The following is a 26,888-nucleotide window of genomic DNA, read 5'->3' as shown; positions in this document are numbered from 1 at the left end:
GTACACACACCCTGGCTATTGTGAGTTATACTGTGTAAATTTTCATAAACAAATTTAAACAAAGTATGGCCACAAAAGACCTAATATTTTGGAGCTCAACTTTTCCTATTTTTCCCCAGACTAAAATTATTGTAATTATAAACACTCAAAATGTATTCATGCAACATATAAATGTTTAAATAGTTAAACTTTTTAATTATATTTACTTTTATTTAGTACTGGTCAAATAAGACCATAAAAAACCCCAAAAAACTAAGTGCCATAGTCAGTAGCGATACGTTCAGAGAAATGCAAGAGACTACAAACTCAGTTACAGGACTGGTTGACTAAACCCATACCTAATTTCACAGCACAACTACTATTTCATTTCTATAGGTCTGGAAGGTGTATGCTATGCTGTACAGATTCAATAAGGCAACAGGCCCTGCACCATGGAGCTTACATTCTAGTTAACATAATCAACATAATTTTCTAGTAACTATAGCAGTAGAACATGTTTAACACGAGGGCCAAAATCAGAATGAGTTCAGGGTTTTTGGATTTAAAAGCAGTCTCAAAAAGAGGGATCTTTAAGTGGGACTTGAATATAACTAGCTATAGAGCATGATGCACCAACTCAGAAAAGCCTTTCCAAGCACATGGTACTGCAAAACAGAGTCTGGAATTAGCAATGGATAAGATAGGAGCGGTTTGCCAGATGAACAGAGGTTAAGAGGAAGGACATAAGGTGGAGATAAGAGGATAGGCACACATAGCTACAGAACAAACACTGAACCACTGCATGGTTCAGCAGCATAACTGATGAAGTTTCAGTAGTCCAAACAGAAAATGAGTGCATAAGCGTTTTGGTACTGTATTTAGAAAATAAAGGTACATCTTGGCGATACTGGTAAAATCAGAGCGGCCTCGGAGAGAACGTTCCTTCCGTCTCTCCCCAACTTCCAATCCCTTCCTCTACCTAACCCCCCCCACCTTTATTCCCAAAGTTTACGCCTGGGCCGGCTGCCAGCGCACCAGGTTCCGGTCCGGAGGCTGCGACATGCTGCCCCTCCCCAGGAAAGCCCCGGGACTTACGCGCGTCCTGGGGCTTGTGCTCGCTGCCGAGCCTATGCAAAATAGGCTCTGCGCGCGCAGGGGGGTTTGGGGTAGGTTTTCGGGGGTTACGCGCGGAACCCTTTGAAAATCTACCCCAGTATTGAAAGCTACACTGGATCAGAGCACCAAGAGAAGGAGTAATAAGGAGAGGGCCTAGAACAGAACCTGGGGGCATGCCAATTACTGACAGGATAGCGGTGGAGGAGGATGTTGTATGTTTGGGAATGTTTTTCCAAGTTGAGCTGACTTTGCTGAAGTGATTCTTTGTCCAGAATTGCTTCTATTAAATGCAGAAGTTAGGTTCTTGTATGTATAGGATGAAGAAGTTTAAAATTGCTGCTTCAAACAGCATAGATTTAATTTACTGCTGCTTCTTCTAGCATAGCTAGCTGTCTGTCCTTAGATCTGGCTTTGATATGAACTTTTTATTTTTATTTTTTTTAGTGTTTGGTTTATAAGAACATTGCTTATTTTATGGTTTTCCAGAAGAACAGAAAGAAATAGTAAGTTTTTTGCTCTTTTTTAATGTTTTTGGATTAACTTGATTAATCCCATTCACAAAGTGTGTTAAATTTGCATATACAAAAAAATATAGGTCTAGCATGAGATGCAGGTAGAAAGAAATGCACATTTAATGAATTGGACATAGGAAGTGTACAGTCTGTAACAGATACATTTCACACTTCTTTCATAAGCAATCTGTGGTAGTGCCCATATCAAATTATACATGGGATAGGCCTTCAATACTTATGGAGATTTCATGACTTGGTATAAGTCAGTATTTCTCAAGCCTTTTTAGGTTGCACCTCCCCACTTTTTTCTGAATTTTTATTGTCCATGCCCTCCCTCCAGCCAAATTAACTTTCCTGGAGTCCTGCCAGACTTGGCTCATCACATGGGTTATCAACTCCTACCAGCAGATGGAGAGACAGTTTTTTTTTATTTTCCAACATAATCTCTAGCACAGGGCTTCCCAAACCTGTCCTGGGGACCCCACAGACAGTCAAGTTTTCAGGATATACAGATTTATCTCCTAGAAAAGGATTTAAGCCCCCTACATCCTCCCCCTAGATCCTTCCCCTAGGCTTTCTGTGAAATGGTGATGACTAAGTGATAGCATCCGGGGGGGGGGGGGGGGGGGAGAATCTCAAGTTGAGGAAGGCAATGAAGAAGTTGTACCTACTTTGGGGGGAAGAATGGAGATCTTCTTTCATATCCCTAAGGTGGATACCTTGATATCTATCATGACTCGCAAAACTACTATTCCAGTAGAGGGTGGTGTAGCTGCTCATATTCCTACAGCCAAAAACTGAGGTTATCCTCTAACAGTCCTTTGTGGTTGTAGCCCTTTATTTCAGTGTGCAGAGGTTTTGTAGCAATAGCCCTTTCTGTGCTAATCCAGCAGCTTCCAAAAGTCATAATTTGGCAATATAGGAAATGCATTACAAGAGGCTGCATGTATGGAATAAGAACATGATTTCTCACAGGACAAGCAGGATGGTTGTCCTCACAAATGGGTGACATCGAGGATGGAGCCCACCACGGAAAACTTCTGTCAAAGTTTAACAGAACTTTGACTGGCCCCTACTGGGCATGCCCAGCACGGCACTGACCCTGCAGCCAGCAGGGGTCTCCCTTCAGTCTTCTTTTTTCCGCGCAGCAGTTGCCACGCGGCGAAAGGAGCTCTTCTTACCACGTTCCTGACAGGAATTCGGTTCTTTCTTTCCGAAGAAAATTTGCCCCTCAGGGGTCTCCCTTCGACAAATTTTTTTCAACTTTGCGGAAATCCGGTAAGTTTTTTGCCGATTTTCATCGACTTCCGTCTATTTTGGCCCTTGAGGCCTGTTGGCAATTACCGATCCCGCGGCTAAATTTTGGCCCAAGGCCATGGCGACGGGGTTCCGTCGATGTCCGGATTGCACCCGGACTATGTCAATCACAGACCCCCATAGGGTTTGTGTTTTGTGTTTAGGTAGCGAGCATGATGTCCTGACTTGCACCAAATGTGCCTTAATGACACCCAAAGGTCGCAAAGCCAGGATGGAGAAGATGGGGCTCCTCTTCCACGCTCGCACCCCAACGCCATCGATAGCATCGTCATCGGAACCGGCACCGTCGAAGGTGCACCATCACCGTCAACCCTCCGGTGACCGTCCACCATCGATGACTTCTTGGCCGTCGACTCCTGTCCCCTCCCCGGATGGGCGAGGAGATCGGAAAGACAAACATCGCCATCGACGGCACAAGTCTCGGCCCGTCGAGGATCCAGAACCATCGACCTCTGTACAGGCCGAGCCACCGACTAAGAAGCCTCGGTCAGACCTGGCACCGTCCATGTCTCGTTCGCAGGCACCGAGGAAACCCTCACCCCTTCCGGGTGTGGGAGCCGTGATCCCACCGGTTACGGTGGTCCCTCTGGCTCAGCCTCAGCCTCCCTCTCCCGTCGAGCCGGGTATCGTTACCCCTGGTCTCCGGGCAGAACTGGACCGGCTGGTCCAGGAGGCCATCGAGAAAGCGATGCAGAAGTTCCAACCTCCACCGGCACAGTCTCCGGCACCGACTCCGCCACCGAGGAGGGAACCGACCACCAAGCCTCTGGTGGAAGCTCTAGCACCGCTACTGCGCCGCATGGAGGCGCTTATGACGGCCCTTCCATCGGTGCTTCCAGTAGCACCGACAACACCACCGTCTCCGACAGGATTCTCATCGGCAGGAGAAACACCGTTCCTGATTTCCCCTTCTGGGGTGGTCCCATCGGTGCCTTCTCGTCTCTCTCCACCTATTTATCCTTCGGCTCCATCGATTCCAAGACCGGCACCGATTCCATCGGCAGCACCGAAGCCCTCGATGCCGTTCCCAGTTCCGCCTGCAGCACCGATGCCATCAAGATTTCGCTCTATGTCCTCGGATCCTCAACCAGGACCTTCAGGGCTTCAAGCCCCACATGATCCCTACGATACCTGGGGTGATGATACATCTTCTGACACAGATTTACCTTCACCACCATCTCCTACAGAGAGTAGAAAACGTTCTCCTCCTGAGGATCTCTCCTTTATTAATTTTGTGAAGGAGATGTCGGAAACTGTACCCTTTCAGCTACAGTCTGAAAACGATGACAGGCACCAGATGATGGAACTGCTCCAATTTCTGGATGCTCCTAAAATCATCGCTTCCATCCCTATTCACCAGGTGTTTCTGGATCTTTTAAAGAAAAACTGGGAATCTCCTTCATCTGTTTCACCAGTTAATAAGAAAGCTGACTCCACATATCTTGTCCAGTCAGCACCAGGATTTCAGAAGCCTCAACTGGATCATCGCTCTGTTGTGGTTGAGTCCGCGCAAAAGAAGGCCAAGCGTCTAAAGCCACACTCTTCCACTCCACCTACCAAGGACAACAAATTCCTAGATAGTGTGGGACGGAAAGTGTATCATGGAGCTATGTTGATTTCACGAATAGCTTCTTATCAACTTTACATGACTCAATATAACAGAGCCATCCTTAAACAGATGCAAGACTACGCTGACACCTTGCCGGAACAATACCAACCACAGCTTCAAGCCCTTCTTCACAAAGGATTTGAGGCAGGGAAGCACGAAATTAGAACGGCCTATGACATCTTCGATGCTTCCACAAAAGTTTCAGCCACAGCCATCTCGGCCAGACGTTGGGCTTGGTTAAAGTCATCCAACCTTCGCCCAGAGGTCCAGGATCGTCTATCTGATTTACCCTGCTTAGGGGACAATTTGTTTGGATAACAAATTCAGCAAATTGTAGCTGAATTAAGATCACCACGAGACGTTGAAACAACTCTCATCCACTCCATCTGAGGTGTCCTCCAAACAACCATCTAAGAAGGACTCTAAAAAGTCGTTCTTTCGGCCACGTCGTTATTATCCTCCATCGGCTAAGCCTCGACCTGCACGGTCCTCCAACAGAGCTCAGCCACGCCAGCCTCGGAAGCAAAGACCTGCTGTAGCCCCACCCCCTGGGCCTGCGGCGGGCCTTTGACTTCCCTGTAGAGAGCACATGCCAAACCCCTCTTCCAGACATCCCTGTGGGAGGTCGACTGTACCACTTTTTACACCACTGGATACAGATCACCTCAGATCAGTGGGTACTAGCAATTATCGCACAGGGTTACCACCTCAACTTCATTACTCTTCCGGCAGACTCCCCGCCTCTTCAAGCATGGAGTCTAACCAGCCATTTGACTCAATTACAACAAGAAGTATCCCTTCTTCTGCAATCAAATGCTATAGAACCCGTCCCTCCCTCTCAACAAGGGAAGGGATTCTACTCCAGGTACTTCCTAATACCAAAGAAATCAGGGGGGCTACGTCCCATTTTGGACCTTCGAGCCCTCAACAAGTACCTTCAAAAAGAAAAGTTCAAGATGGTAACCCTGGGCTCGCTTCTCCCTCTGCTGCAAAGGGGGGATTGGCTGTGCTCTCTCGACCTCAAAGACGCTTATACCCACATTGCGATAACACAATCCCATCGCAAGTATCTGCGTTTTCTGGTGGGCCGAAACCATTATCAATACCGGGTACTACCTTTCGGTCTGGCGTCTGCTCCACGAGTCTTTACCAAATGCCTCGTCGTGGTAGCAGCATTCCTCAGGAAGGAAGGTGTCCACGTCTACCCCTACCTGGACGATTGGCTAATCAGGGCCTCCACCCCACAGATTACTCAATCCTCCCTAAACTTGACAATTCACACACTCCTTTCATTAGGGTTTCTTGTCAATTACGAGAAATCTTGCTTAGTCCCATCTCAAACCTTATCCTTCATTGGGGCAGACTTGGACACCTTACAGGCAAAGGCCTACCTTCCGCATCAAAGGGTCCAAACTCTCATGTCCCTAGCTCGCCAGCTCCAATCTCAAAACACTGCCACGGCTCGCCAATTCCTCGTTCTCCTAGGACACATGGCATCCTCGGTTCAAGTCACTCCCATGACCCGACTAGCCATGAGAGTTACCCAATGGACTCTGCGACATCAATGGATTCAAGCTCTTCAGCCTCTGTCCTCCATTGTCACAATTACACAAGCGCTACGCCTGTCTTTAACCTGGTGGACGACTCAAGTCAACCTCCTTCAGGGCTTACCTTTTCTTCCACCAGATCCCCAAGTAATCCTAACCACCGATGCTTCCCACATCGGTTGGGGGGGCCCATGTGGACGATTTCCAAACTCAAGGACTCTGGTCTCGAAAGGAAGCCGAACACCAGATAAATTTCTTGGAACTGCGAGCAATCCGCTACGCGCTCAGAACTTTCCAAGCTCACCTATCGAATCAGATAATCTTGATCCAAACAGACAACCAGGTGGCCATGTGGTACATAAACAAGCAGGGAGGCAGGCTCCTTCCTTCTGTGTCAGGAAGCTGCGCAGATTTGGGCGGAAGCCCTCTCCCACTCTATGTACCTCAGGGCCACCTACCTGCCGGGAGTAGACAATGTATTGGCAGACCAACTGAGCCGTGTCTTCCAACCACACGAGTGGTCACTCAATCCCTTGGTAGCGACCTCTCTATTTCACAAGTGAGGTTATCCTTACATAGACCTCTTTGCGTCCCCTCAGAACCACAAAGTGGACAATTACTGCTCTCTCATTCGGAGCCAACACTCTCGGCCCAGGGATGCCTTCTCCCTCAAGTGGGCAACCGGTCTGCTTTATGCATTCCCTCCACTTCCTCTTCTGTCGGACTCTCGTGAAGCTACGCCAGGACGGAGGAACCATGATCCTGATAGCACCTTACTGGCCACGCCAAGTATGGTTTCCCATACTCCAGGATCTCTCCATCCGCAGGCACATTCCCTTGAGAAAGGACCCGCATCTCCTCACTCAAAACGACGGATGCCTCCTCCATCCCAACCTCCAAGCCTTGTCCCTGACGGCATGGATGTTGAAAGGTTAGTCCTTCAGCCTTTTAATCTTTTGGATTCAGTTTCTCGTGTCCTGATAGCTTCACGAAAGCCCTCCACCAGAAGGTCCTATTCATACAAATGGAAAAGGTACACATCATGGTGCACTTCTCAGTCCCTTGATCCCCTTTCCTGTCCAATCTCAAAATTCTTGGACTATTTATGGCATCTATCGGAATCAGGTCTTAAAACCTCTTCTATAAGGATGCATGTCAGTGCGGTAGCCGCCTTCCATAAAGGTATCGAGGGTGTCCCTATTTCAGTACAACCCCTGGTAACACGCTTTCTTAAGGGCTTGCTCCATCTGAAGCCACCCTTACGTCCTTCGGCCCCATCTTGGGACCTTAATCTGGTTCTTGGTCGTCTAATGAAACCACCTTTCGAACCTCTGCACTCCTGTGACCTAAAATATCTCACTTGGAAAGTGTTATTCCTTTGGCTGTTACTTCAGCTCGCAGGGTTAGTGAATTGCAGGCCCTAGTTACCTATCCGCCTTACACTAAACTCCTGCAGGACCGGGCGGTGCTTCGCACTCACCCTAAGTTTTTACCTAAGGTAGTATCGGAGTTTCATATCAATCAATCCATCATACTACCCACCTTTTTTCCCAGGCCCCACTCCAACTCCGGGGAACAGACTCTGCATACCTTAGACTGTAAACGAGCTCTAGCTTTTTATCTAGACCGTACAGTTGCTCACAGGAAGAGCACTCAATTATTCGTCTTTCCATCCTAACAAGTTAGGACAACCTGTGGGTAAGCAGGCTCTCTCCTCCTGGTTGGCGGACTGCATTTCTTTTTGCTATCAGCAAGCTGGCATTCCTTTTCAAGACCGTGTTAAAGCACACTCTGTGAGGGCCATGGCGACTTCAGTAGCACACCTTCGATCGGTGCCGCTTCCTGACATCTGCAAGGCTGCAACCTGGAGTTCTCTCCATACATTTGCAGCCCACTATTGTTTGGACAAAGCTGGAAGACAGGACTCCATCTTCGGCCAATCTGTCTTGCGTAACCTTTTTCCAATGTGATGTACCAACACCCTTCCACCTGCCCGGTAGGGTGCGGATGCCCTTTCCAAAATCCACCCCAGTTGTTGTGCCTGTTGCACGCCGTTGGGTGCATTTGGTGCAAGTCAGGACATCCTCAGCTCGGTACTTACCCATTTGTGAGGACAACCATCCTGCTTGTCCTGTGAGAAAGCAAATGTTGCTTACCTGATGTAACAGGTGTTCTCACAGGACAGCAGGATGTTAGTCCTCACGAAACCCGCCCGCCACCCCGCAGTGTTGGGTTCGTTTTATTTTTACTTTTTAGGCACTGCCTGTAGCTTTGAAAATCAGACTGAAGGGAGACCCCTGCTGGCTGCAGGGTCAGTGCCGTGCTGGGCATGCCCAGTAGGGGCCAGTCAAAGTTCTGTTAAACTTTGACAGAAGTTTTCCGTGGTGGGCTCCATCCTCAATGTCACCCATTTGTGAGGACTAACATCCTGCTGTCCTGTGAGAACACCTGTTACATCAGGTAAGCAACATTTGCTATACCATAATAGGTCAGACCAAAGGTCTATGAAGCCCAGTATCCTGTCTCCAGCAGTGACCAATCCAAGTCACAAATACCTGGCAAATACACAAACATTAAATGTGCTACTTGCACATTTCACATTTTACACATTCAAGTCCTTTCATGATTTTATAGACCTCTATAATATCCCCCCTTAGCCGACTCTTCTCTGAGCTGAACAGCCCTAATCTCCTTAGCCTTTCCTCATAAGAGAGCCATTCCATCCCCTTTATCATTTTAGTCGCCCTTCTCTGTACTTTCCCCAGTTCAATTATATCTTTTTTTTTTTTTTTTTTTATGTGGCGACCAGAATTGTACAAAGTCCTCAAGGTGTAGTCTAACCATTGTGCGATAGAGGTGCTATGACATCCTCCATTTTATTTGCCATTCTCTTCCTAATGATTCCTAGCCAATGTTTTCTTTTTTGACCGCCGCAGCACACTGAGCCAATGATTTCAACGTAACATCAACTATGACGCCCAGAACTTTTGCCTGGGTGGTAACTCCTAAAATGGAACCTAACATCGTGTAGCTATAGTATGGGTTATTTTTTCCTATATGCATCACCTTGAAGTTGTCCACATTAAATTTCGTCTGCCATATGGATGCCCAATCTTCAGTCTTGCAAGGTTCTCCTGCAATTTATCACAATCTTGTGATTTAACTACTCTGAATAATTTTGTCATCTGCAAACTTGGTCTTCTCATTCATTGTACCTCTTTCCAGATCAATTATAAATATATTATGCACCAGTCCAAGTACAGATTCCTGAGGCACTCCACTGTTTACCTTTCTCCACTGTGAAAACTGACTATTTAGTCCTACTTTTTCCTGTCTTTGATCCAACTTGCAATCCACAAAAGGACATTTTCTATCCAATTATGATTTTTTAGTTTTCTTAGAAGCCTCTCATAAGGGATTTTGTCAAACCATCTGAAAATCCAAATACACCCCATCAACCGGTTCACCTTTATCCACATGCTTATTCACCCCTTCAAAAACATGTAGCAGATTTGAGGCCAGCCTTCCCTTAAGTAAATCCATGCTGGCTGTGTCCCATTAAATCATGTCTGTCTATATGTTCTGTGATTTTATTCTTTATAATATTTTTCATGATTTTTAATTACCCGGATCACCTCTGGAGCCTTCTTTAAAAATTGGGGTTACAATAGCCACCTTCCAGCCTTCAGGTACAACAGAGTATTTTAATGGTAGGTTACAAATTACTTGTAATAGGTCTGAAATTTTATTTTTGAGTTTTCAGTATCCTGTTGATGTATACCATTTGGTCCAGGTGACTTGCTACTCAACAGTTTGTCATTCTGGCCTACTACATCTTCCAGGTTCACCAAGATTTGGGTCAGTTCATCTGAATCCTCACCCTTTTAAACAGTCTTCTGAACAGCTATCCCCCCCAACATCCTTCTCAAACACCGAAGCAAAGAATTTTTCTTCTTTCTGCGATGGCCTTATCGTCCCTAAGTGCCCCTTTAACCTCTCTATCATCTAATGGTCCAATTGACTACCTTGCAGGCTTCTTGCTTTGGATCTATTTTAAAAAGATTTTATTATGAGTTTTGAATTTTTGCCTCTACGGCCAACTTCTTTTCAAATTCTTTTAGCCTGTCTTATTAATGTTTAGCATTTAACTTGCCAATGCTAATGCTTTTTCCTATTTTTATAAGATGGATCCTTCTTCTAATTTTTGAAGGAAGATCTTTTTGACTAAAAGTCTTTCACCTCACCTTTTAACCATACCGGCAATTGTTTGGCCTTCCTTCTACCTCTTAATGCGTGGAATGCATTTGGAATGAATGAATTGGCATGCCTAGCAAATATCCGGTATAACCTTATTCGGACTTCTTCTAGGAAGAAGCTTCAGTGGTTTCGGCTATGTGGTTGCTATGACTCATTCATTGGTCAGCAGGCGCTGCCTCTAAGACCTGGTTAGGTAAACTTTTCCTTTAAGAGGAAACTCCTGTTTGGTTGAGGATTTGGGTGAATTGAATCTGCTGCATCTGCCAGAGAAATAGGTACTGAAGGGGGAGCCTGGCTGGCAGTGTTTCTGGGAGTCCCAGAAGTATCATCTAGATAGGTCATCTACACCTCAAAGCCACAGGAGCTAGTCTTAACATAGTGTAGCTGCCAAACTAGACTGGACTCCAGCTATTCTTCTACAGACTTTTGATTAACGGCAAAAATCTAACAAAAGCCTGATTACCTTAACAATGCTGGAAACAGAAATGCAGTAGTCTTCAAACAAGTAGCTTTAGCAAATCTCCTGCTTCCTTCTCATGTCTGTGGTCTCCCTCTTCCTTCTGGGTCCTGATGTTTTTGCCCTCTCCCCAGGGGAAGTACCCTGCAACCAGGATTCTTTTGTGGATATCTTTAAGGTGGACCAAGCTAAATGCATGGTCTTGGATTTTTAAGGCAGGTCTAACATAATGTCCTTTTGTGGAGGAAGAAAGGGGCATTCCAATGGTGTAGTTGGGACATTTGGCAGAGCATGCAGTGCACAATGATGGCCTGGGGTTCCTCTCCAGGGTAATTCATAGGTAGTCAGCTATCCAGATTTTATTGGGTATAGATCTAGGTCACCTCAGATCAGTGTTTTCTGGACATTATGGGGAATTGATGGTCTGGTACTGGACTTTCCCATTTTTATATGCCTTTATGGTTTCCCCTTGATCCTCAAACAAAGGCAGTGATAGGGTCTACTCTGTGCAGGTTACATTAGAGGCTATGGTCCCAGTGCCTGTAACAGGGTTATGATGAGTACTCATTCTGTTTCATGGTCTGAAGAAAAAGGTACTTGTTTTGGTCCTCATCTGGATCTCAAGATGGTCAATAAGTATCTCAGCATCCCATGTTTTTGTATGGAAATTTTGCATTCAATGATAGTGGCAGTCTGGCAGGAGGGAGTTCTGTACTCTGCTAGATCTTTCAGAAGCCTACCTCCATATCTAAATCAGGAAAGATCAGATTTTCCGTAGATAAGCAGCTGAATTAGCCATGCTGTCTGGGTACGTCCTCGGTGCCACTAGGTGGCGGAGCTCTCTAAGATCACCCAAAGTCTTTTGGTGAGGTGCTTCCTCCTGCCTGTCCCTGTGCCTGCTCGAGGCTCCTCAGTCCATTTTTTTTCCATGCAACTGACCGCACGCGGAGCTCTACTCTCTTGTGAGGAGAAGTTGTTGTGAGGAAAAAACTTGACAGGATTTCTTTAGAAAAATTCTCAGAATTTCACACAGGATACTTAATTTATCATGCCTCGTCCAGGCTTTAAATTTTGTGACACTGGCAAAATGTCTGTAACCGACACATCAATTCTGCTACCTTTGCCATGGTCCAAAACATGACCAGGCAAATTGTAGAGACTGTGGACGGATGTCCCCAAGGGTTGCAGTGCCAGAGAGTAGCGCGGATCGCACAGCTCAGAGGAGGCAGCGGGCTTGTATGCCCCCTCTGACGCTTCAGTCAGGTTGCTCTGGGAATGAAGTCGACCCCTAAGGCCCAAGCCCATTGAAACCTCTGCAGACCCTCCAGGTCAAAAGCAGAAAAAGAAAAATAAGGTAACATCGATGCAGAGTGCTGGGGATGCGCCGCGGACGCTACCTGCGTAGGATGCGTCGAGAGTTCATGGTGTCGAAGCTTCTATGGAGCACCGATGCACTCATCGGCGCCCCGATGATTCAGAAAAATGTCGACACATCGATGCATCAGAGGAGCATCGACACACTGCATCTGAAGAACGTCGGAACTCCGAAGCACCTGAGGAAGATTGATGCATCAACAGCCACTTGAGTTACCGATGCAACCTCAAACAATACAAAAAACATCCAACAGGTCATAAAAGACCTAGGAGTCCATCCCTGCTATTAGTGGTAGACTCGGAGGATTCTCTAACTCCACCACGATTATCAGATGCCTCTTCACAATCTGAGGGTTTTTCCGGACTTTCTACATCATCTCAATACCGTAGATGGTCACTGTTGCAGGATCCATTACATTCCAAACTTTCCTATCCACGGGAAGATGTCGGACGCCCTAAAGAACCGAACACGGACATCTTCAAGGCAGCCTTGTTACCATCAGGCCAAAGACCGGATCCAGGACCATCCATGTCAGTTTCAGCTGCTGATACACTGACACAGATTACTACCATCTTGTCGCAATATTTAACATCAGTCTAGCAACAAAATCAACCAGCGGAAGAAATGCCTTCATCTACACCTGGGCCAGCACCAAAGACACAACCTAGCAGACCATCACCTCTGCCAATAGGTTCTTCTACTCCATCTTTGTCACCAGGGTCGTCAACCGGCTACCCGTCTGACCCACAGAAGTTGCCTCCAGAGTCAATATCTCCACTGGAGGATCTCACATACTCCCAATTCTTGGAGAAAGTGGGTCAATGATTGGGAGTGGAAACAAGATACCTGACCCTAGACAAGAGATGTTTGGCGTCTTGAAAATATTTGATACTCTGGCTGAACCTACGGCACTTCCTTCTCACCCAGTGCTAGAATCACTTTCAGAAAAAACTTGGGACTCTCCATATTAAACGACTCCAACCTCGAGAGACTGATTTGAAATACAGAATGCTAGATTCTCCACTTTACACCAACATGCAGTTACTGCATGCATCCGTCGTGGTTGAATTAACCATGCAAAAGGCACACAAATCAAGACTACACACAAATAATCCACCGGACAGGGAAGTCTAGATGACTTTGCACGGAAAGCTTTCCAATCGGGAATCCTCAATGCCAAGATACAGAACCACCAATTTTATGTAGCTCAGTACCTTTTTGAATGCCTTCAGGCCTTAAAACCTTTGCTACAACAAAGTTCTGCAGACAACACACCTCCATCTGAATTTCATGATATGGAAGGGCTAAGGCATCTTGTATGTTCCATTTATGAGGGGTTTGAAACCTTTGCTATGGCATTAGCTGTTTTAGCAGCCAGGCGACTGGCATGGTTATGTGCAAGTGCCATAAGAGAAGACATTCAGGATAAGCTGACCAATCTTCCTTGTCGCCCGGATAACTTATTTGGTGATAAACTCACAGAAACTGGCGAAATTAAAAGAACAAAAGGTGGCAGTACTTTCGTTAACTCAACATGACACACAGTCTTCTAAGCGTCATTTTGTTTTATACAAAAAAATCTTACCAAAGACGTCAATATCGGCCTTATACTTCTATAGGCCCCAGCAGTATCAATCAAACAGCCAACAGCCTTACCAGCAACCAGCTTCCCACCAGCGCCCACGTGCTCCTAGTCAACCACGCCAGACTACAAACCTCCAACCCCCTAAAAACCAACAGCTTTTAGAAAGGATTCCACCACCACTGCCCACCCAAACAAGAGGATGACTGTCCCACTTCCTTGCACAATGGAGCACCATCACAACGGATTCATGGGTCCTAAATATAATACGGGACAGATATTCACTCAATTTCACATCCCCTCCTCGTCTTCCGCATTTGATTGTCACGAGACCTCAGAGTATTCATCAGGAGACTCTCCTTTGAGAGATCAATCACTTACTTCAACAGCACTGTATACAGGAAGTACCTCCATCCCAACATCTAACGGGATTTTATTCACAATACTTCCTCATTTCCAAGAAATCCAGAGGTCTGCTACCAATTCTGGACCTATGCTTTCTCAACAAAACACATTTGAAAAGAGAAATTCAAAATGACTCCTCTCAAATCAATTCTTCCCTTCCTACAACCCATGGATTGAATGTGCTCCATAGATTTAAAGGATGCATATGCTCACATTCCAATGCACCCAAAATCTTGGAATTACCTCTGTTTTCAGATGGGAAAGAGACACTTTCAATACAAAGTCCTTCCTTTTGGTCTCATCTGCTCCCAGAGTATTCATGAAATGCCTAGCGGAAGTGGTGGCACACCTATCGTTGGGGGATTAAATATTCCCTTATCTGGAAGATTGGCTATTAGTAGCCCCAAATCCCTTTCTCCTCAGAGAATTTACTTCAATCAATTGCCTGGACAATCTGGGTCTCCTGATAAATTACGAAAAATCTTATCTTCAACCTACCCAGACCTTGGACTTCATTGGAGCATCTATAAACACCATTCAAGACAAAGCTTTCTTGCCACAACCCCGAGCAATAGCTCTTGGGTTTTTTTTTTTTAAATTTTATTTATTAATTCTTTTCCAATGATAACAATTTACACATTGAAAGGTAAATGATTACGACAATATAGTAATTACATTCAACATCATTAATGCAAGAAAATGTCATACTATCCCATAGCCCTCTATATAAGCAGGGGGAGACCCATCACAAGAGACAACAAAATTTGCAGATGACACAAAATTGTTCAGAGTAGTTAAATCACAAGCAGATTGTGATAAATTGCAGGAAGACCTTGTGAGACTGGAAAATTGGGCATCCAAATGGCAGATGAAATTTAATGTGGATAAGTGCAAGGTGATGCATATAGGGAAAAATAACCCATGCTATAATTACACAATGTTGGGTTCCATATTAGGTGCTACAACCCAAGAAAGAGATCTAGATGTCATAGTGGATAACACATTGAAATCATCGGTTCAGTGTGCTGCGGCAGTCAAAAAAGCAAACAGAATGTTGGGAATTATTAGGGAATGGTGAATAAAACAAAAAATGTCATAATGCCTCTATCGCTCCATGGTGAGACGCACCTTGAATACTGTGTACAATTCTGGTCAACGCATCTCAAAAAAGATATAATTGCAATGGAGAAGGTACAGAGAAGGGCTACCAAAATAATAAAGGGAATGGAACAGCTCCCCTATGAGGAAAGACTAAAGAGGTTAGGACTTTTCAGCTTGGAGAAGAGATGGCTGAGGGGGGGATATGATAGAGATGTTTAAAATTGAGAGGTCTAGAACGGGTAGATGTGAATCGGTTATTTTCTCTTTCGGATAATAGAAAGACTAGGGGGCACTCCATGAAGTTAGCATGGGGCACATTTAAAATTAATCAGAGAAAGTTCTTTTTTACTCAATGCACAAACTCTGGAATTTGTTGCTAGAGGATGTGATTAGTGCAGTTAGTACAGCTGTGTTTAAAAAAGGATTGGATAAGTTCTTGGAGGAGAAGTCCATTACCTGCTTCAACGGCAGGGGAGAAGAAAAACTGATACTTCACGCATATCCAGCATAGCTCTCTGCTTCAACGGCAGGGGAGAAGAAAAACAACCAATAAGAGCTGAATAACATAGTCTGGGTAAAACAAATAAGCATGGGTGTAGCTTGCTTATTGCGGCAGTTACTTCCCCTACTACCCCTAACTAATCAAGCTTGATATTTCACTTGGATGCAGCTCCATCACTGCTCTCTACATTAATGGTGGGGGTGGAAGGGAAATAGAACCAAAGAGCTAAGAGAAACAGATAAGTATGAGAAAAAATGTGTGAAGCTTGCTGGGCAGACTGGATGGGCCGTTTGGTCTTCTTCTGCCGTCATTTCTATGTTTCTATGTTTCTATGCTATTAAGTTCACTTAGAGAATAGCCACTGCCATTAGCAATGGTAACATGGAATAGACTTAGTTTTTGGGTACTTGCCAGGTTCTTATGGCCTGGATTGGCCACTGTTGGAAACAGGATGCTGGGCTTGATGGACCCTTGGTCTGACCCAGTATGGCATTTTCTTATGTTCTTAAATTATCAATTCAAAAGAAAAAATACATCTTGACTATAGAAAGCGCTATATCTGGAAATGGTACTATTTAGAAGAACATTCTGTGCACTTTGTGAGGTTACACAAGCTCTGGAGCTAAATTCCTCTCTAGGACAATCGGGATCTATCATTAATAAATTTACTTAACTGAGAAGGTTGAAGAAAAGTATGTTAGGTCTTTAAACCTAACAAGGCACTTGCAGGGAAATTTAAGAAAAAATTGTGCTCCCAGTTGTACCACCTTAGCTTTTAATTCTAAGAATTCCTTTCTCCTTAGTTGAGTTTCTTTGGTCAAATCAGGGAAAATCTTAACTTCCAACCCCATAAATGGTTCCTGCTAGGTCCAAAAGTAAACTCTGAGAACCCAGTCTCTAGGGATGTGCATTTGTTTAATTCGTTTCATACATTTCCCATTATATGCCAATCAGGTGTTCATTTGTTTCATATGTTTCATATTACATGTTTGTATAGGAAACGTATGAAACGAATGCACATCCCTACCAGCCTCTATCAGAGTCTAATAAAAATGTAATAATCAGAGTTGCTGGCAGAGGCTCTTCCTCGACAGATGATTCCAGGATCTCATTCAAATTTAAGTTTACTGAGGATAACTGTTGCATCTCTTTACTTTCCACCGGTGTTTTTTTCCTTGTGGGTAGGTAATATATCTTGGACAGTGGGGGCAGCATTGCCTGGGGAATTTTCAAAATTTCTAACGCATATTTTGTCCTCATTTCTGTTGGAGAGATTGTCGTCATCTTGGGGAAATTTATTAATCTTACATTTTTACTACTTTGATTCTGTAAGCTCTCCAGTTTTCTCAAAAGATACAGATTATCTTTTACCATTTCTTGACATTGATTTTTCATTTCCCCCATATCTGTCATCAATATATCCATTTCCCTTTGATTTTCTATTTGCTTGTTTTTTACTTTGTTCAGTTGTTTCTCAATTTGACCCACTTTGCTTACTATCAGGGTTATTTGTGCTGTTACATTTTTATTTAACGTCTCTATAGCCAAGCAAATAGTTTCCAGTGTAAAATGTTCAGGTCTTACCAACGGAGTCAAAATGGGTTCCAATTCCTATAGAACAGCCTCTTCATAATTTCCTCCACTATGCCAAGATATCATCTCCTCCAGAGCTTGAATTTCTCCTCCGTAGAACTTTCCACCTTCCAGCCTGTCTGTTCCAGGTAACGCCGCTCTTGGCAGAGTTTCCTCCGCGCTTCGCAGAGCCCCCTCCCTGGCGTCATCCGGGGTCAACTCCGGTAGATCCAGGATAGCTGTCCGACTCGGTGCTGGATTTTCGGGGGCCGTTCTTTCAGCCAGGGATAAGGATGTCAACGAGTCTTGGAGGATGCCGGATATTATAGCGTCTCCTCGGCAGACCTCCCGCGACTCTTCACTCGGCTCTCCATTCCCTCTGAGGATGTGGGTATCCATCGGCTCTCTAATCGGAACCGGCGTTGAGGCTTCCAAATTCAGCCTCTCGCGGGCCCTCCGTTTCTGCCCCAAATGAGGCATTCAGGCAATCTGATAAGAAACAAGGTAAATGGGGAGAGACACCACACGTCCTTCCTCTAGCGCGCCATCTTGGATCTCCCAGCTCTTACTTCTCTAGCCCAATGCCTAATAAATCTTGCGACTACCACAGCCCGCCAAGTCTTGACTGTTCTGGGTCATATGGCAGCATGTACCTATGTGGTCCCGAACATGAGGCTCCACATCAGTTGTCTTCAGTGGGGTCTAAAAAACCAATGGTCTCAGTTCCAAAGTCCCTTGTCCACCCAAGTAAGATTAATGAACAGTATGAAAACAGACCTTCAATGGTGGATATGCCCACCAGCATTGACAGAAGGCTCACCACTGAGGCCATCTCGACATCAGTTTATTCTTAACACAGATGCCTCCCCCCACAGGATGGGGTGCCCATTTTGCCAACCTACAGACTCAAGGGTTGTGGTCGCTCCAAGAACACAAGTATCATATCAATCTCTTGGAACTACGAGCCATCAAATATGCTCTTCGAGCTTTTGAGCACAAGCTACGACAGCACGTAGTCATGATCCATACCGACAATCAAGTGGCAATGTTGTACATAAACAAGCAAGGAGGATCCAGTTCATGGAACCTTTGCAAAGAAAAGCGAGAGATTCTGGACTGGTCCCACAGCAAGGGAATTTCCCTACAAGCAACATACCTTCTGGGAATCAACAATTCCAAAGCGGACAAATTGAGCAGAATTTTTCACCCACATGAATGGGAACTAGACCAACACGTGGCTGACTGGATTTTTTTCAATTTGGGGCCTTCCCCACATAGATCTTTTTGCAACGGAACACAACAGAAAGGTTCCCCTTTTTTGCTCAGTCTATCCCAGTGCTCACTGGTTACTACAGGACGCATTCCTACTGGATTGGTCTCAGGATCTACTTTACACATGTCCTCCAATTCCCCTAATATATCGCACAATATAGAAGTGCATTGAGGACAAAGCGAACCTAATCCTCATCGCACCAGCATGGGCACGTCAACCATGTTACGCTTACCTACTCCAGCTATCAATCTGCAAACCACTTCCTCTGGGGAACGACCCCACCCTTCTCACCCAACAAGGGGGTTCACTTCATCCACGTCACACATCCTTGAATCTCACTGCATGGAAATTGAAAGGCTCACGTTCCAAACCCCAAACGTATCTCCACAACTGGAAGATATTTTGGTAGCGTCAAGGAAGCCATCAACTCGACTAAACTATCAATGTAAATGGAAGCGTTATGCCACATGGTGTTCTATGGACATAGACCCACTCACATGTCCATCTGAAAGTCTTCTGACTTACCTCCACCTCCTTTATATACAAGGTTTAGCCACCGCTTCCTTACGTGTTTATCTCAGCGCGATATCAGCGCATCACAGCCCTCTCAATGGAAAATCTATAGCATGTCATGCTCTGGTTTCCCGATTTTTATGAAGGGCGATCTGCAACTACGACCTCCAATCAAGAAACCACCAGTACCATGGGATATTAATCCAGTTCTGGAACAACTTATGCTACCACCCTTTGAACCAGTAAACACTTGCCATCCTAGATACCTTTCCTGGAAGGTGCTATTCTTAGTCGCCCTCACTTCTGTACAAAGAATCAGTGAACTTCAAGCACTGGTTCACTACTCACCTTACCTGGAATTCTACCATGACAAAGTTACACTACGTACATACCCTAACTTTCTTCCTAAGGTAGTTTCCACCTTTACTTAAACCAAACCATAACCCTACCAACTTTCCATCCTAAACCACATGCAAATGACAGCAAGCAGTGTCTTCATTCCTTGGACTGTAAACATGCTCTTGCTTATTATAAACACACTCACTCTAGTACCAGACCTTCACAACTCTTCCTCTCATTCAATCCAAACGTGCCAGGACTTCCAGTTTCAAAGAGAATATGATCATCCTGGCTTACCAGCTGTATACGTTTCTGCTATCAAAAGCGTTCGGAATCCTTATCTTCCATACCCAAAGCACACCAAATTTGTGCAATGGCTGCTTCTGTTGCTCACTTCCATGATGCATCTCTCTTGGATATCTGCAAAGCAGCCACATAGTCTCCACTTCACACCTTCGCATCCCATTACTGCTTAGACAAACAGTCGGGGGATGACGCAAAAATGGGGCGATAATTCTCCAAAAGAACACTTGACTAGTTCAGTCACTTCAGAACTGTCTGCCTCTTATTCTATATTGAGCGATAACTGACCTACAAATGATCACATGGCTGGTTAGGTCTACTTCAGCTGGGGACTCCCAGACAGCATGACTAATTCAGCTGCTTATCTATGGGAAAAAGCAAGTTTGCTTACCGTAAACGGTGTTTTCCGTAGATAGCAGATGAATTAGCCATGCTGACCCTCCCGCCTCCCCGGACAGTTCCAGCATTGCATGTCATCTTGCTTTGACACGGACTGAGGAGCCTCGAGCAGGGACAGGCAGGAGGGAACACCTCACCAAAAGACTATGGGTGATCTTAGAGAGCTCCGCCACCTAGTGGCACGGAGGGTGTAACCAGACAGCATGGCTAATTCATCTATCTATGGAAAACACAGTTTACAGTAAGCAAACTTGTTTTTCCTAATTTTTGTGGTTCTGGGGCAAGATTTCCAATTCAGGGCCGCAGCTCCAAGAATCTTTTTAAAAGCAATGGTGGTGATAGCTGCTCCCCTGTGAAAGGAAAGGATTCTAGTCCATTTCTATCTGGAAGATTCCATCAGATCCAGTTGAAGCATGTATGTCTGGTCCACATTTAGAGTTGTTCAGCTGTTTATCTCTGGTATGGGTGGTGAACTTTTTGCAAGAGCAAGTTGACATCCTCTGTTACTTGGAATACCCTGGGATTCTATTAGAGATCCAGGTGGACAGTCTCTTTTTGACCCAGGACAGGGTCAACAGGTTATTCAGACAATGCTTGACTTGCTTTGCTTTTGGTCTCTGCTATAGAAGCAGTCCTGTGCTTTTTCTTTTGTCTTCATTTCAGCTGGTGCTTTCTTTCTTGCTGAAAGTGGTTATTGATTTTCATCAGAATCAGTCTTTCTCTTCAGACCTTCTGGAAGGCTACAGATGTTGAAGGTGAAAGTTTTCGTCTTTAGGATGTTTGGAGGATGGTGGTGTGCTGCTTACAGGTCACATTTAATTTTTTAAGTCTGATCTGGTTTACAGAAGGGGGGGGCTAAGTAGTGCTAGGAATTCATTTTGAGCAGAAGCATGGACACCGCTGCACTACTCACCTGAAGCAGAGAATTAATCGAAACATAACGTGTCAGGTGACTTGTAAGTCACAGTGCTGCCTTTTTGCTGCCTGAGAGAGGGAAATAGTAGATGTTTGCAGTTCTATTTGCAATCATTTACAAAATTATTAAAAAAAAAAAAGTTGTTGGACCTATGATTAAGCATGACATGCTCTGGATGCGCTTAGATTTGTGATGTGCATGTGGGTGTTATGATAGTCCATTGCAGCAATATTTCAGCTGTCTTGAGCATATAAAAGAACTGTACTTTGAATACTTTTTGAAGATTTAATCTTTTTGAGTGCTCTATTTTATTTGGTTTTTCCATATGATCTGCATTCAATATTTTTGACTCTATTTTGTCAGCAAAGTGTATGGCAGAAGTGTTGCATAAGGAATTAGGACTTCCAGTGAAAAGTGAAGAAATCCCTCACTATGTCTGAGATGTTCCAGTGAAGTCTAAGTTCACTTCATAGATGATTGAGCAGAACCCTCCTCTAAGATGGTATCTGTGGACTAACTGAGCAAATTGGATCTGGCCTCAAGTCTCTGTCCTTGAGTGAGAAGAGAGATCAGTAAGCCTCTAGTAATAGGCGATAGATATCTTAGTGCATCCTGCAGGTAAAGACCTAGACAGGATTAATGGATAGGCAACGCCACCCTCAGGATATTTGGCTCCCCCCCCCCCCCCCCCCCCCCCCCCCCCAGGAAAGCTCCCAGTTACCCTTGAGAGCCCATGTAGGATGACTAACTGGTGTCCTGTCTGCTTACTCCCGTGGCTAAGACAAATTTGGTACGTGTATCTAGTACATTTCTCATCGCATCCTCTGATTCCTCTAGGGTCTGGCCCCTCTCTTCTCACACAAGATGGATGTCTTAATCCCGACCTTCCAGCATGCCATCTGATGATGTAAATGTTGGGTGGCATCCTCTACTTCTACAAAGTAGCGGAGTTTCTCTTGTCGGCAAGGGAAATGGAATTATGCTTTTAAATGGAAACAATATCATTGGTGCTCCCAAAATGACTTGGACCCCTATACATTTGAGCCTAGACTGCTTTTTATCTTGTCTTCATCACCTCTCTGCCTCTGGTCTAGCCATGTTTTCAGTAAAAGGTCTCTTAAATATAATAGCGTTTCATGACCCTGGTGGACAATACTTCAGTATCAACATACCCACTGATCTCAAAGTTGTTGAAAGTAAGCCACTACTCCATAAACCAGTGGTTCCCTGGGACCATATCGTAGTCTTAACACATTTAATGTAAGCTCCATTTGAACCACTTGATTCGGCCTCTTAATTACCTGACATGGAAGGTACTTTTCTTAGTCACCATCCCTTCTGTGTGAAGAATTGGTGAACTTCAAGCTTTAGTGCACTATCTCTTATCTTCATTTCTTGCACGCTAAAGTAGTTCTTCAAATGCATCCTAAATTTCAACTTAAGATTATCTCAGCATTCCACATCAATCGATTGTACTTCCCACTTTCTTCCCCCAGACACATGCTCAGGAAGGGGGATAAGACTCTTCACATGTTAAATTGTAAATGAGCTCTTGCTTACTACAAACAGAGAACGCAACCGCATAGACACATCCCAACTTTTCATATCTTATGACCTCAAATTAAAGGGTCATGAAACTGAATAATAGACTGTATATAGCATTACATTACCTTCTGCACCAGCAGTCCCGAACCTATGGGTATATCCCCTCATCCAGCTAAATGGAGGCAGAGCTCTAAATTTTTTTTTAAATGACATCACTAGAATAATAGACTATACAGCATTATGGGGCAGCAGGATTGAGCCTCACAGATCCAGTAAAAGCACACCTGCTATGGCCTCTTCCATCACATATCCTCCAAAAGGATTTCTCAGAGGTATCTGCAAAGCTGTCACTTGGTCATTGGTGAACACTTTCACTTCTTACTATTGCCTTGACAGTCTCTTCTCTGTACACTGTAATTTTGTTAGCACTTTTATGGGGAATATATTTTCTCTCCCCTTAACCACCTTATGACATACTTGGCAACACATGTACAAATGTCATGCTAATAGTTTCCCGAATCAGATTCACTCTAACTCTCACATGCATTGCCAGATTCCTGCACAGGCAAATTTCATCTGTTGCACAGCCATACACACATCACTGACAGCCTCGCTTTCTCGTAGATACACATACTGCCTCTCACGTGTAGACACGTCCACATTGTCTCACACTCGGACACACCAACATAGAAACATGCATACAAATACACAATGATACACGCATTCAAATGCACATCTGCACAAATGTGCATACACATACACTAACACATGGACAAATGCACCAGAGTATAAGCACGCAGACATTCTTAAACGCACACAAACACATATATATGTACATCCTGTGTACAAAAAAGTGGTTGATTACACTAGCACCATTTAAAAGTGCAAGAAAAATGTCCGCATAGGTGAGAATTGTGCAATCTTTCCTCCTCCAACATGAGACCTACTAACTTTACCACCCTGCCCTGTACCAAAGTTGCTTGTCTCCATAACTCTTCTCCTTTTCTCCTCACCCCATCCCCTGCTACCCAGCACCAATTTCATCCCGTTCCACATCCTATAGAGCTCAGCAGCAACAGTAGCTTCCTTCTCCCCTAAGCACCATTTCCACCCATCCCCAGTAGTGCTTGCAATAGCAGCTCAGCCCTCCTTCCTTCCCCAGGCTTATGGAAAAATTACTGCTCTCCCTTCCAAGCCAATCTGTATGTTCTTCTTTTACCATGGCTGCTGTGGTGCTCAAGGGAACTGGGGAAGGGCAGCTCTTCTTGATGGTGGCAGCAGCACTTGAAAAGGGGGAGCTCGTGGTGGCAGCAGCATGAGAGAGGAGGGACGCCTTTACTGACTGTTGTGGCAGTGGTACTATGAAGTTCCCATGCTGCTCCTCGTCCTGTCCTCAGCATGGTTACTGTGTTGCTCCGCCTCCTGTCCCAGTTCATTGACTGCAACCAGCAGCTTGAAGAGGTCCTGGAAGAAGGATGCCAGGTGCCCTTCCCCACCAACATGATAGCATTCCCTCTGGGTTGGTTTGCATCTGGGGGTTTTGGCTTCCACTGAATTGAGGTTTTCTTTCTGAACAGTTTGTTGGTTAGACAGTGAGTACACTGGATATATAGTCTTCTACATTAACTTTTATGCTGGGGATGTTGTAAGCAAACAATGTTTGTTCTCTCTACATCTGCTGGTAGGAGGTTATAAATCATGTATTGGGACTGGTCTGGCAGGATCCAGGAAAAAGAAATTATCAAGTAAGATGCAATCTTAAGAATTAGGTGAAATTTAAATACAATGTTCAGCAATTAAGTGTGTTAAAAAAAAAAAAAATTCTGCCTATTTCTATATTCTTTTCCAAGCCCCCTTAGGAGAGTGCCTGTTCCCAATGTAGTAAGCATCGTTATCTGTCCTGGTCCAGTAAGCATTTTAAGGCAAAATATATAGGCCTATGCTTTGAAAAATAAATATGCTTACCTGTATTTTGGTCACTAGGATTTGATGGTGTCTTATCAAGCCATACTTTTTAAAAATGTTTTAAAAGAAAAACTTGGTAATACTGGATATGTCTTCTAAATTGCTGCGTCAAAACTCATGAGTTTCGTTTCAAGAGTTTTCAGATGTTAGTAGCTTGTATCTCGTGTGTATGCATAATTTTAATATACATACACTTGGCAATAGTTGTGAAATGTCATTGAGAGAGGGAGAAATGACCATATCTCTGCAGTAACTGAGAATAAATGCAGATTGCCATGCTTGCATTTTTCTAATTTGGACATAAATTCTTCACTGCTAGACAGCTGTTCTGGCTCTTGTCCTGTGACTACCATTTTTCTCAGATATTAAAATGATAGTTGATTTTTAACCATACTATCAATGCACTATTTTGTTTGATAATACCTCCTTGCTTCTAAACACACTCACTCCTTGTTGTGAATCCTTTCATATTTCTTATACCACTTGCTTAGTTTCAGGTAGCATACCACCACATTTTGCACAACTTGGAGACAAATGTGCATCAGGAATATATATGTATACTTAATTTAAAACTGTAACCTTTTTTTTTCCTAGATGATGCTTTAGAAGAACTAAAAGTTGAGAAGAAAAAAATAGTAAGTAAAAAAAAAAAAAAAGAAATACTAGGGCCAACCTGCTGGCATCCAAAAGATCTTGGTTCGATTTGTGAACCTGGATCTACCCCTTGAGCTGGGGTATGATGGAAATGCTGTGTTTACAGCTACTGAGGGAGGGAGTCTCAGCCATTACACAATAGTGATACCCTATATCCCAACTTGGATTTCCAGTACTGGATTCTAAAAGGATCCATAGTCTGTGACCTCTGCCCAAAGACTTGAGGACTGTTGCTGTAATATGTGAATTAAATAAGAGGGAGAAAACACCGCATAATTGCAAATTAATTCTTAGGGTTCTGAAGCCCAGTAAAGGCCATTTTCCATTGACAAGCAGGGCTGAATTAGCTAAGACATGTGGGGTGATACTGTCTGGTACTGAACAAAACCCATCTCTCTAGCTCAGTAAGGTTTTACCTCTGAGTATGTTGTGTAGGATTTCTTCTAGGACAAGCAGGCTGGTAGTCGTCATAAGTGGATATCATCTGATGGAGCTGGGCACGGAAAACTTTCGTCAAAGTTTCTAGAAGCATGCTAATATCCGCATGTCCACGCGAGGTCCCCCTTCAGTCTCTTCTCTTCCGTGGTGCAGTTGTCTCACAGTTCGTGGAGCTCCACTTTTTTCTCTTTTTTTTTTTTTTTTTTTTTTGCGGAAAAGCGTTGATTTCCCATTTCCATCATCTGGTCCCCCTTCGTGGTTGGTGCCTCCTTGGCTTGGTAGGTGTAGTTGCCATTTTTTCGCTTCTTTGCAGTCTATTCTCGACATCTCGCCTTTTGGTGATTGCTGGTCATTGACCGCATGCCGGGTAACATTTATGGCATCCGGTTTTCGCCAGTGCCCGCGGACCATGTCCATCACTGATCCGCATGAGGTTTGTATCCTCTGCCTGGGGGCCTCACACTACATCCGGGGGTGTCTCCTGTGTGATCAGATGACCCCCAAGGGATGTCATGCATATCTTAAGATGGAGAAATCTTTCGGTTCTTCCAAGTCTGCTCCATCCACTCCTGTGTCGGAGTCCTCGACACCTAGAGGTTGTGGGGAGCCCCTTAATACGCTCCCTCTCACTATTCCTCTCTCCACTTCCTTGAAGGATCGTGGGGATGGTGACAGATCCTCCATGATCTCACTGATGTTCCAAACATTGGGATCCTTCGCCTCCTTGGTGCCGGGGGAAGACCGGGCCGAGCACCATGGGAGATCCCACAAGCATTGGCACCGATCGCAGTCTGTGCATGGCCCTGGTGCCAGCATGATGCTGGCAGCGGCCATACCACCATCGAAGCAACCCCCAACCATCAGAGGCTCCATCCTCAATGTCCCCAGTAGTCCCAGGCCTTCCCCACTGATATCGGTGTTGGCCACCGTGCCACTTCGGAGACCCGAGGAAGAGTTGGTGACACCTTGTCCCCCTCTTTCAGTCCTGGCCTCACCAGGCTTTCAGGAGGAGTTGGACCACAGTGCTCAGAGCTCTCCAGAGTGTCATGCCAGCCATGCTACAGGCCCACATACCTGTGCCTGAGCCTCCACCATCTATTTTAGTACCCCTGCTAACAGTTACACAGCTTTGAGGAAGTTCTTAGACATCTCATTTGCTTGATATGAGGTATTCGACACCATGGCTAGAACCTCTGCGGCATCAATAAGTGC

The 26,888-nt window shown here is 44.8% G+C and overlaps 1 protein-coding gene across 4 annotated transcripts in view; it reads left to right on the top strand.

Annotated features, from left to right (window-relative positions):
- The window catches only part of LNPK (lunapark, ER junction formation factor), a 275,063-nt gene that overhangs the window by 82,364 nt on the left and 165,811 nt on the right, over positions 1-26,888 (top strand). For all 4 annotated transcript variants that reach the window (XM_029605842.1, XM_029605843.1, XM_029605841.1 and 1 more), the window contains 2 exons: positions 1,540-1,598; positions 25,179-25,219. In XM_029605842.1, coding sequence (XP_029461702.1) covers positions 1,540-1,598; positions 25,179-25,219 — 100 coding nt within the window. The remainder of the gene's footprint in view (positions 1-1,539; positions 1,599-25,178; positions 25,220-26,888) is intronic.

Source organism: Rhinatrema bivittatum, chromosome 6, assembly GCF_901001135.1.
Source record: "Rhinatrema bivittatum chromosome 6, aRhiBiv1.1, whole genome shotgun sequence".
NCBI lineage: Eukaryota > Metazoa > Chordata > Amphibia > Gymnophiona > Rhinatrematidae > Rhinatrema > Rhinatrema bivittatum.
The sequence above is the reverse complement of the archived record's forward strand: the minus strand, read 5'-3'. Positions and strand labels throughout refer to the sequence as shown.